This window comes from Rhea americana, unplaced genomic scaffold, assembly GCF_003343005.1.
Source record: "Rhea americana isolate MKP2758 unplaced genomic scaffold, rheAme1 scaffold_19, whole genome shotgun sequence".
NCBI lineage: Eukaryota > Metazoa > Chordata > Aves > Rheiformes > Rheidae > Rhea > Rhea americana.
In genome coordinates, this window is record NW_028186038.1 from 7,107,709 (window position 1) to 7,119,057 (window position 11,349).

Genomic DNA, 11,349 nt, shown 5'->3' on the forward strand with positions numbered 1-11,349 from the left:
ACATGTTACTTCCTGCAAAACACATGGCAGGGGAGTAACCTGGGGGCAGAAGTTTCCTGTTGCTGCCAACTAATGGAGTTCGGCCTTTAGAGCTCCAGCTCCACGAGGTGATTACGTTGAGGGTAAGTCCTCACTGTAGCCCAAAATAAGACCCCTTGCCTCAGCAGCAGCAGAATTCACACCTTCCTAGCCAGGAAAAATCAGCAAATCAAAATCCCTGAGCTAAAGTTACCCCTGGAGCGTAGGGCGCTTCGATTTTCAGTTTTATCCCTCTCGTGGGATGGAGAAGGTGGCTGGTTTCCGCCCTTGGCTGTGCTGCACCTCTCTCGCGAGCTGCTTGGTCGAGGCCTGGCTCCTCTCCCGTTCTTCCCTCCGCGTTTTCCGTCCGTTTGGGGAACGGCCCTTTCGCCCTGGAGGGCCCCAGGTAACGCAGCAGCTCCAGCCCTGCCCGTACGGTCTAAACACGCCAGGGCCGTGGAGAAAGCCTGGTGGGAGCGCATAGGGCAAACCCTGGAAGAGGCAACGTCCGAACACGATACGAGCCCCCAGCAGCAAGGGCGCGTTCGTGTCTCCCGTTTCCCATGCGGAGATGATTCTTCTGACACAACCTTTTTACCTCTCACTGCCTTTATGAATAGTTTTAAAAATATATTATTTTTGGTGGGCTGGCTGTGTTGTTAAAGGACTGTTCCTCCTCCTCCTCCTACTCAGGCAAAAAGCTACAGGTAATGGGGAGTAAGTGAAAGCCTTTCAGTACTGAACGTAGCTAAACTTTTAAACAGAAGGCTGGTTCCTAAAAGCAAAGCAGCTGAAGATGTCACTGGGCAAACATAGGGATAATGTGTTGCTGTCCCTTTGAAATTACCTTACCTGCTGTTGTGCTACCTGTTGACTCAACTGGTTCAGTGTGTTCAATGCCAGTTTGCCAGTGGGTTTTATTTGACTTAGATATCTGTATTTTTTAAGGAAGTAATGCTTCCTATGAGAAATGCCACCTTCACTAGCTTCTATACTTGCTTTTGTGGAAACTTAGAGCCCCAGCTCCTGGGAGCAGCCTGCCTACGTTAGCTGAGCTCCCACCAGGGCTGGTGGCCGTGCCCTTGCGGGCAGCCGGTTTCCAGAGTCGGAGCTAGCCGGCTGGGGTGCCTGCTCGCCACGCACTGAGCCCTGTGGCGCTCCCAGGGCAGCCTCTGCTTTGATCTCACTCCTCACTGATTGACATCGCAGATGGGCCTCTAAGGCAAGGTGCAAATCGCTATTTAAGCATACTGCGGGCATCTCCCTGGAGAATGCAGTTTGCCCGATGCCCTCCCTGCCCATGTCCATCCAGAGATGAGTCTTCCTTCTTACATAAAGCCAGTGACTCATTTGTCAGGATGTGTTTGCTTACGAGTTGTCTGGTCACCTCTTTCTCTGATTGCTGCTTCCTCACTTTTTGCATTGGCAGTGAAGAAATAGTGACACACAGGCACAATGCACGTGTGTGTGATGAAATGACATGAGCTGGTTGCAGGATCCCTGTAGTTAGTTGTCCCCGTGACGTGCCCTCCCGCCCCCAACTCCCGGCAGTGTTCAGCACAGTTGTGCATGGGCAGCCGAGGTGAGAAACCCTACGTTTCCTCTGGGACAGAGGGTCTGTGACACTTTGTCAGCTGGTCTGCAGGGCCGACCAAGCCACCTTTCCCAACTTGTTTGTGCCATGGCGCACACCTTATTTTATGTCTTAAAACCAAGCCAAGGAGAAGCTGCAGGTTCATGGTGTAAGTTTCAGGTGTGGAGGAGTACATGTCTCAAAGCCTATCCTTTGCTCCCAGGTCCATCATTTCATCCAATAAAAGATCTGGAGCTCTCTTGGCCTACTAGGCTTTGCTTGTATCCCTGGGCCAGCCCACCTATAGCAGCTATAGGTGAAAACCAGGCTATTATTACAGCTGGGAAGGCTTCCCCAAAATTCCCTTTGGCTCTGAACTCTGCTCCTCCAAAGATGGCCCCTCCAAGCCACACTACAGCAAAATCCAGACCCTTGAGAACCCTTCAGGGATGCTGTCAGTGCATATAATAATGCACGCAGTGTCTCAGGCGGGATCTAACAAGTGCCTTGGACAATAACTGCTTGTGTATTGTTCCCTTGCACCAATACCACCTAGTGTCTTGTCTGCTTTGTTTACTGTAGCTATAGACTGGACTGGTGTTCCAGCAGAGCTTCTAGAGCTCAGCTGCCATAAAATAGATAAATTGCTCAATGTCATGCTGCAGAGCTTGGGGGAAAATATGGGGAAATTGTGGCATCTTCCCTCCATCCCCAGCACAGCAAGGCAAGACAGAGTTATGTTGGTACAGGAGAAAGTTGGATATATGGCAAGATCTGTGCTGTTGCCTAAAAGGACCAGCTGCCCGTCTGGGTCGGGTGCTGGAGCTAGGCACACAAGAAGCAGAGGAGGCAGCCAGGGCATCTTTGCTGTGACTCAGCAGCAGGCAGGCACAGCAGGATGGGTGTATAGTGTTCAGAGGACAAGGACTTCTTCTTCAGGCCACCCTCATGCTTCCTTCCCTGTGCCAGGCAGTCCAGCTGTTGTTGTAGCCTGCCTTTTACCCCCTTGCCTTGGCAAGAGAGGCTGTTATGTGATTGGCTTCCTAATAGGGGATGTCAGCTCTGTCTGGCTCAGGACTGCCAACATGGATAAAACTAACTTAGGTTATTCCACGTGGATGTACCTGAAAGCAGGCCTGACGAGGAGGTTACATTGGAAAGGGGTACTGGAGAAGGATGTGAAATGCAGTGGTGGAGTTCAGGAGGCTGAGAGGAGGGAACAAAGCACAAAGCAGGATCACAGCCCTGGACTTCAGGAGAGCAGTCTTTGGCCTGTTCAGAGAGCTGCTTGGAAGAATCCCATGGGATACATGAGAAGAGAGGTTCAGGAGAGCTAGTTGATTTTCAAGGATCTCCTCCTCCAAGCTCAAAATGATCGGTCTCCACAAGCAGGAAGTGAAGCAAGGGTGGTAGAAGGAGGTCTGCATGGATGGACAAGCAACTCCTGACAAGACTCAAATATGAAAAAGGAAGCATACAAGAAGTGGAAGCAGGGTTGGGTTACTCACGAGTAATATAGAGACATTGTCCAAGCATGCAGAGATGGTGTTAAGGTCAGAGCCCACCTGATGTTGAATCTGGCAATGGAAATGAAAGTCAACAAAAAAGGCTTTTACAGGTGTATCAGCAGCAAAAGGAAGCCTAGGAAAAATGTGGGCCCGCTGCTGGAAGGGGCAGGCAATGTGGTGATAAAAAACATAGAAAAGACTGAGGTTCTCCGTGCCTTCTTTGCCTTAGTCTTTACCAGTAAGACTTGCCTTCTGGAATCCCAGGTCCCTGGGAATTGTGGGAAAGTCTACAGCAAGGAAGATTTACCTCAGTAGAGGAGGATCAGGTAAGGGAGCATTTAAACAAATTGGACGTACACAAGTCCACGGGACCTGATGGGATGCATCTGTGGGTGCTGAGGAAGCTGACTACTGTCAATACTGGGCTACTCTCTCTATCTTTGAAAGGCTGTGGCAATCAGAGATGGGCCACCCTGAGGTTAGCGTCATCTCAGTCCCTGGGGAGGTGATGAAAGAAGTAATCCTATAAACTGTTTTCAACCATATTTCAGACAAGAAGGTGATTGAGAGTAGTCAGCCTGGATTTACAAAGAAAAAGTCATGCCTGACCACACTGATAGCTTTCTACGATGAAAGGAGTAGCTTGCTGGACAAGGAGAAAGCAGCGAATGCTGTCTATTGTGACTTTAGAAAGGCGTTCGATGAAGTCTCCTGTAGTATGCTCATTGATAAACTATTGAAATATGGACTAGATGAGTATACAGTGAGGTGGATTGAAAACAGATTGAACTACTGGGCTCAAAGGGTTGTAATCAGTGGCACAAAGTCCGTATGGAGACCAGTAACTAGTGGTGTACCCCAGAGTTCAATAAAGGCCTGGATGATGGAAGAGAGTACACCCCCCAGCAAGTACATAGTTGATAGAAAGCTGAGAGAAGTTGCTGATGCACCAGAGGGCTGTCCTGCCATTCAGAGGGATCTCGACAGGCTGGAGAAACCTGCTGCCAGGAACCTCATGAAGTTCAACTAAGGGAAATGCCAGGTCCTGCACCTAGGGAGGAATAACGCCATGTGCCAGTGCAGGATGGGGCCAAACAGGCTGAAAAGCAGCTTTTCATAGAAGGACCATGGGATCCTGTTGGGCAAGTTGACCGTGAACCAATATACCAATGAAGCAATATACCCTTGTAGCAAAGAAGGCCAATGGTATCTTGGGCTGCATTGGAAGAGCATTGTCAGCAGGTCGAGGGAGGTGATCCTTCCCCTCTCTGAGCCCTGGTGAAGTCACATCTGGATTGCCGTGTCCAGTGCTGGGCTTTCCAGTATGAGAGACTTAGAAATACTGGAGTGAGTCCAGGAAAAGGCCACAGAAGGACTGGAGCATCTGTTACGTAAGGAGAGGTTGAGAGAGCTGGGATTGTTTTTCCTGTAACAGCAAAGGCTCAGGGAGAACCTTATCAACGCGTATAAATACCTGACGGGAGGTAGCAAAGAAGACAGAGCCAGCCTCTTTTTGGGGGTGCCCAGTGAAAGGATAAGTGGCAATGGGCACAAACTGAAATCTAGGAAATGCCATTTAAACATAAGAAAAGAAGATCTTTTTCACTGTGAGGGTGATTGAACACTGGAACAGATTGCCCAGAGAGATTGTGGAGTCTCCATACTTGGAGATACCCCAACTGGACGTGTTCTTGAGCGGTCTGCTCTGGTTGACCCTACTTTGAGCCAGGCAGTTGGGCTGGATGATCTCCAGAGGTCTCTGCCAACCTCTGTGATTTTGTGGTACAGATGGAAGAAGGCTTTGATTCCTCCTATGTTACTAAGTGCTGACATGGTTGTAGCCTCCCTGTAGAGAAGATATCGTTGCTATGTAGAGGTAGAAACACTCGGCTACCGCACAGCCTCCTTCGTGAGGGAGGTCTGCGTGGAAAGGAGAGGGGAGATGTAGGTGTAGGACCTGCTAAGGAAATGGCAGAGCACCTGCCAGATCAGTGCAAATCCCTAGTGGTGAACTGCTGCCACTGGTGTAAACTGGACTTGCACCCTGTGGGGCTTTAAGTATTTATTGCCAACACCTGGGTCCGGGGAAGTGCTGTGTGAAGGTGGTGAGTGGCTTTAGCCCTGTTCTAAGGATGGGGAAATGGGATGCACGACAAGGGAAGGGCCCTGCCCGAGAGAGTGGTGGGTCGGGAAGAGAGTCCAGTTCCCTCTGCTGGGTCACATTGCTTGTAGGTTGTATCTGTGTATCCAAAAGATGCGAGGGTGCCTGAGAGCACCAAGCAGGCTGGACTAGTGGCTGCTAGGGATTGCTGAACATGTTCACAAAAAAGTGGGGAATTTTGTGAGTAAAGAAAAAAGCAAGAAATAACTTGTCACTAGAAACATTTCATCTTCAAAACAACAAAATTTTGCTTTCTGGCAACAAAACTTTTGGGGGAAAACAGTGGGGTTCAGCTGGGCTTTGGCATTAATAATGCTGGGAGGAATCATGTTCCAGCGTTCTGAAAGGGGAACCAGCCCCGTGCTCTCAAAGTGCTTCACAGAAATGGGTTCTGGCTGTTGTTCAGTGTTATTTTTATCGCAATGAGGCGTTGCAAAACTAGAGGACTTAATGCAAGAAACAAAATGAGGAACCGGGGCATCTTTATGGATGCGTGGTAAAACTTCTCAATGAAAAAGAGGTGTTGCCACAGCGCAGGCGGAGGGCCTCCAACGGAGGGCAGGAGGCTGCGCTGCCGGCGCTCGGGGCTCCGTGTCGGCCTTGGCCTCTCCCCCGTAGGCAGCCTGAGTCACGAGGCCGGGGCAGTCGGCAGAAGCCCCTGCCTTGGGCAGAGGCAGGGTCCCGCCAGCGACAGGCGCCCGCTGCGTTTCTAACTGTGCTGCGGAGCCAGGGGCCCTGCCTGGTCGGCACCTGGTGATCTCCTTTCTGGGGCCCTTCTGGCCCCAAACTCACTGATCTCAGAGCGAGTTTGGGACCCCTGCTCCCAGGGAGATGGTGTCCTGGTCGGGTGGGAACTGCACCTCCACTTTGTGATCCCCGTCTGGGCATGGATCCACCAGGAAACAAAGTGGAGGCAATGGTCAAGGTATGAGCTGAAGTAAGGCAGTAGGATTGGCAGGGAAAATACATGAATTCTTTGCTGCAAGGAGCAGCAGCCACAAAAATATACCCAAACCAGAAAGCCTAGCTGAATGAAAACCAGAGATTTTTGCCGACGTGCATTGGCTGGAACACCTGTCATTTGCGTTGTAATGAAAGGATGTGAACAATCATTGACTCTGAAGCCACCCACGGTGAGAAGCTGCAGCCCAGTGAAACCTCTTTGCCCAGTATCTCTAGATCAGAGAATAGTTTAATTGATGCTGTGAACAGTTTGGTTTTTTGTTGATAGGTAGAGATGCGGTGCGCCGTCCTGTTGCTGTCTCAGATTCTGATCTTGTCGCGGTGTAAATCCAAAATAACTTCTGCTGAAGCCACTAGGGCTGCCTTGGACGTGCCGCAGCAGAGCTGAGCCGAGCCGTGTCATCGTTTCAGGACTGGGGAGATGGCCGACCAAGGTTTGCATTTCAGAGAAGCAGCTCCAGCATCTCAAATCCAGACATCTCAGAGGACAAGGCTTAGGTACTGCAACTGCCCAGCTCGGGGAGGGCGGCGGGGGAGATAAGTCTATCCCAGGATTTGGTCGTCCTGCTTGAACTCAGGCTCTGAAATCTACTGAAAAGAAGGGAGGCGGCAAATGCGGGTTAGTCAAAGCCTAGCCAAGTCATCGTGTTTTCCCTTGGCTCTTCTCACCTCCTGCTCCTTGCTCTACTTTAGGGGCAGGCTTAGCGCCAGAGGGGTCTGCGAAGCACCTTCCCCAGGGGGTGAGTCTCCCCTCCTGCTGTCCGCCTTCCCTAAAGCAGTCTCTCACATCCCGGCTTTTCCCATCCGGCTGCTCTTCTCTCCCCTCGGAGCCCAGCAGCAGCCTGGGAGAGGTGAGCGAGGGGGCACGAGGCGCTTCCCGGGGCAGGAAGCTCCCCGTTGCAGCAGGGAGCTGGGTTAGCGTAGCAGAGCTGGGGGCCTCGCCGGCAGGGACCGCGGCGCTCGCCCACCCTGCCGGGCTCCTTGCTCGTTTACAGAAGTTGCTGGTGGGTGGCGAAGCCGCTTTCGCAATTGTTTCCTGTGAAAAGCCGGCACCAGGAAGCTCGCCACTTAGCCGCTTTGTAAAAAGAAATATTTCTCTGCAGGAAATTGCTTCTTGAAAACAGCCCAGCCGCCTGGGAGAAGCTGATGAGGAACTGACGTGTACGGGAGGGGGGGGCTGGCCAAGGATGCTGAAGCTGCAGATCCCGCTTGGAGCGGGGAGGGCAACAGGCAGCCCGAGCTGAGGCTCCCAGCTACACCAGCAGGTCCTGCGTTAACTTTCGGGGGTGCTGAGGAGGAAGGGCTTTTCTTGGCAGGTAAAAGGTGGAATTACTAGAAATGGGATGTGTAAGTATGTATTAAACTACAGGTTGTGCGTCTGTCTCGGAGACCTAGCTGAGACAGACTTGAACTTGAGGGCGTACATTACTGGCTTCCTAAGTCCAGTGAGTGTCCTGTCCTGCTCCATCGTTACCGTGATGGACTCTCGAGTGTTAAATGCATAGGGACCATCAGAGCTGCTTTCCGCTCTCATCCTCCACGAGGGAGGATTTCGTATGGTGAGTGGATCGATGACACATGGTCCTGCTCATTTTAACCCTATTGGTGAAGAGATAAATAGTCCTCAGTTCATACCCTGGAAGGAGCCTGGAGCCCGGGGAGCCTGCTAATGGCTCAGGGTGGGAGAAGCAGGGAAGCAGTCGCTGTTCGTTGATGTTTTCCTTGATTAGCTAGATCAGAGGCTGCTCCACTTGCTGGTGGAGGCCTCTGGGAGCTTTTGGTCCCCTTTTCCGCATAAGCACCTCTTCTCTCCTGTGTTTCACAGAAAGCGTGGGGGCTTCCTGTGTTCTCATTCAACCAGCTCTCCCAGTCAAAGCACTGAGATAAGAGCTGGGCCAGTATTTGCCAAGTAAGATGGTTTTTGGCTCTGCGGATTGAATTTTTCTGCACACAGGCAGCAGCACACCCTTTTCTGTAAAAATGCAGAACTTTCCTCAAAGCCTGAAGATAGAGGTGGACTTAGAGTTGCCCAGTGAGAGGATGAGAGGCAACTGAAATACAGAAAATTCCATTTAAATATAAGAAAAAAACTTTTTCTCTGTTAGGTTGGTCAGACACTGGAACACGTTGCCCAAAGGTGTCACAGAGTTTCCATCCTTGGAGATATTTGAAGCCTGACTGTCCATAGCAACCTGCTCTAGCTGACCGTGCTTTGAGCCAGGAGGTGGGACTGGACCATCCAAAGGTCCCTTCCAACCTCAACTGTTCTGTGATTCTGTGACCACTAAGAGATGATCACACAAAAACAAAAACGGGGTTCTTGGAGCTTTATTTTTTGCTGCAGAGATATCTGAAGCGAAGCTAATGTCTCTGGCCACGTGCCCCAAGACCTGCAGCCCTCCCCACACAGCTTTGTTCCTCTGAGGTTGCCGCAGAGCTGCTGGGTCTACCTGGAGGCACCTGCGTGGAGGAAAGATGAGAACTCGCCCAAGGGAAAGGCTGTTACATGGGGTCAGCTTGCGTTGATTGCTCTGAGCTGAGCAATCTGGTCCTTCAGAGGGCTGGAATCTTTGCCTGTGTTTTCGCTGCAGGTATTGGGGGGCTTCCTCAGCTGTGAATGTGCTTGCCAGGTCTGACTAAAAATGAAGACGAGGAAAGAGGTTTGGTGGCGTGACCGGAAGGGAGGTCCATGGAGGGGGAGTGTAATCTAGAAGGTGCTTGCCTGTGCTCAGCGTTCTTTCAGGATGGAGCCCACCGGAGACTTTGCCTGCAGCGAGGCTGTATTAGGAAGGGGGAACCTGTGCGGATTTGCAAGTTGGATACCTGCACCGTCAGAGCTGTTGCAGTATGAAGGTGGCTTGTTACAAAAAGGAGAGCGCGGTGCTTTAGATCTTCCCTCCGAGCGGTTGTGGGTGAAGTGCTTCACCAGGCCAAAGTCATCTGACACTTTTCTTGGGGGCGGGTGAAGCTAATGAATCAAGATTAGGCAGTGCGGAGGCTGGGGAGCTAGATTTCTGCTGAATATATATGAAGACAAATGTAAATTCTAAACTTTCTAGGGAGTATTTTTACCCTGGCTCAATGTTAATGTTGATAAAAATAGTCACAAATTAGTGCAGGAGTAGAAAGCAAATTTGGGCTTTTTTCCCCCTACTGTTAAAACCAAGCATCTAGTTCTCTACCAGGAGTTAACCTCTTATGTGCGTTAATGAAACATGAGGTAAACCACCAACAAATGCCCTTCCATGACAGAATAACTCCTGTCTCAATTAAATAATTAGGAAGGAAAGCTGGAGTTAAATTAAAAGGCTTAAAAAAAGAGAGAGAGAGAAAAGAAACAGTGACTCAGGCTGAGAAATTCAGCACTGCAAGGTGAACGTTAACATCCAGGCAGCTACATCCCAGATACCCAAGTGCTTGCAGAGGTGACTGCGAGACGCTGTCTGCTCTACAGGCAGGAAAACTGTGGTGCAGAGGGTTGTGATTTCACTCAGGGTGCCAGGAAGTCAGTCTGGGAGCCCAGGTCATTTGAGTTAATTGGCAGCTGAAATGCCACTTGCAAAGTATTGCTTCGAGCTGCCGGTCCATCGTTAAGCTGTTGGAAAGGAACGTCCTCGATGGCTGTTTGACCACAGGCACCTAGGACAGGAGAAGACTCCTGCTAGAAGGAGCTTAATAGCTATATGGCCTAATATCTCAGCCATGAATCATACCTGATGCATGGTATTAGATACTGCAAACGGCTGACTGAGCAATGAGAAGATAAATCCCAGGAAGGTTTATCTGCTGCAGCCTACGGTTATTGGCAAGAGCTGTTTTGTCAGCTGAGAGTGGAAGGAGAAGTCTTTTGGGAGGTAATATTGCTGAGAAAGTGCATGTTAAAGGCAAAGACAAGCTTTTCAGATGTTAATTTTTGAGAAAAAAAAATGTTAACTGCTGACCATCTCTAATTGCAAATACCTTTCTCTGCTGTTCAGCTCCTCGAGAACCGTAGCCCTCACCTGAGTTATAACCAGCCCTGTGAGTCTCCGCGTGGTACCTTGGGTGCTGGGCTCTCCATGGCTTGCTGTTGTTGGCCTTTATTATTTTGTTTCTAGCAGGCACCGCTGTGGCACCTGCTTCCATTTTTTTTCAGATGTCGGCTGCTCCCTCTGCTCGAATTTGTGACTGTCATGTCCTTGGGAGCAGTGCCCACCGCAGGGGTGAAGCCAGGAGCTGGAAGGTGTTTCAGGTAAGCATCTGCTAATCGTGCTGTTAGCCCTTATCCTGCCCTAATTCATGGTTACGGCTTTTGTTTCTAAAACGTGAGACAAAGACCGGGATGAAAGAGACGTCAAAGCACAGCGGAAGGGAAGAGTGTGGATTGATGCCTTTGCTAGGTAACTCGGCAAATACGCTGAAGTCCTCCAGACAGATGACACTGGAGGAGGGAAGAATAACGAGAGCAAAAATGAAAAACAAGAGAGGTGAGTATTATCACATCCCCTGGAATCAGTGTAGCCTAATGTTAGACTTTGCAACCAGTGTGCTCAGCCCTGCGCCCGGGCCTTCCAGATGTGGTGAGAAGTTCTGAATGGCGCCACAGGCTCAGCTGGCTTTCCAGGCTGCGGGGTCAACAGCTGGAGACTGTGGAAGGTGCGAGGCAGCGCAGGAGGAAACGTGTAGCTGTAGCCGGCAGTAGTGTCTGGATCAGCATCGCAGAAGAGGAGGGAATAGATGAGGACACCAGCGATCTGAAACCAAGCCAGCCTGGGACACCCTGCTGGTGCTTGGGTAGGTGACAAGACACGGTTCTTTCCAAGGGAGCAAAACCATGTAGATCCTGGGAGTGGTCCGGGGCGGCGGGGGGGAGCGTACGCAGCACCAGGATGGGAGTGGGGGTTGCAACCCATGAGGGCACGACACGGCTGTGGGCACTGAAAGATGCCAGTCACCGTTCCGGGTGTCAGGTGGGAAGGCTGCTGGAGAGGAGTGTTCCCGCGGCAGGACTGCAGCCAGGAGGAGGTGTCTCGACCTGCGTATCTGGAGGGGCTGCTGGCCCGCAGCGCGCTGCCCCGGCGCGCAGCCTGGGCGCTGTGGGCTGCCCGGTCTCGGCGGGCGGCTCCGGCCTCCCGGCCCGGCCGAGC

General features: G+C 51.2%; 1 protein-coding gene across 5 annotated transcripts in view; it reads left to right on the plus strand.

The window, feature by feature from the left end:
* LOC146597276 (uncharacterized) overlaps window positions 1–11,349 on the plus strand; it is a 39,643-nt gene that overhangs the window by 27,146 nt on the left and 1,148 nt on the right. For 2 of the 5 annotated variants that reach the window (XM_085302502.1, XM_085302503.1), the window contains 3 exons: window positions 10,359–10,454; window positions 10,533–10,689; window positions 10,778–10,996. In XM_085302502.1, the coding sequence (XP_085158628.1) occupies window positions 10,359–10,454; window positions 10,533–10,689; window positions 10,778–10,996 (472 nt within the window). Of the gene's footprint in view, window positions 1–10,358; window positions 10,690–10,777; window positions 10,997–11,349 lie in introns of all 5 variants that reach the window. The other 3 variants (XR_014895544.1, XR_014895545.1, XR_014895543.1) reach the window with 3 other exon arrangements.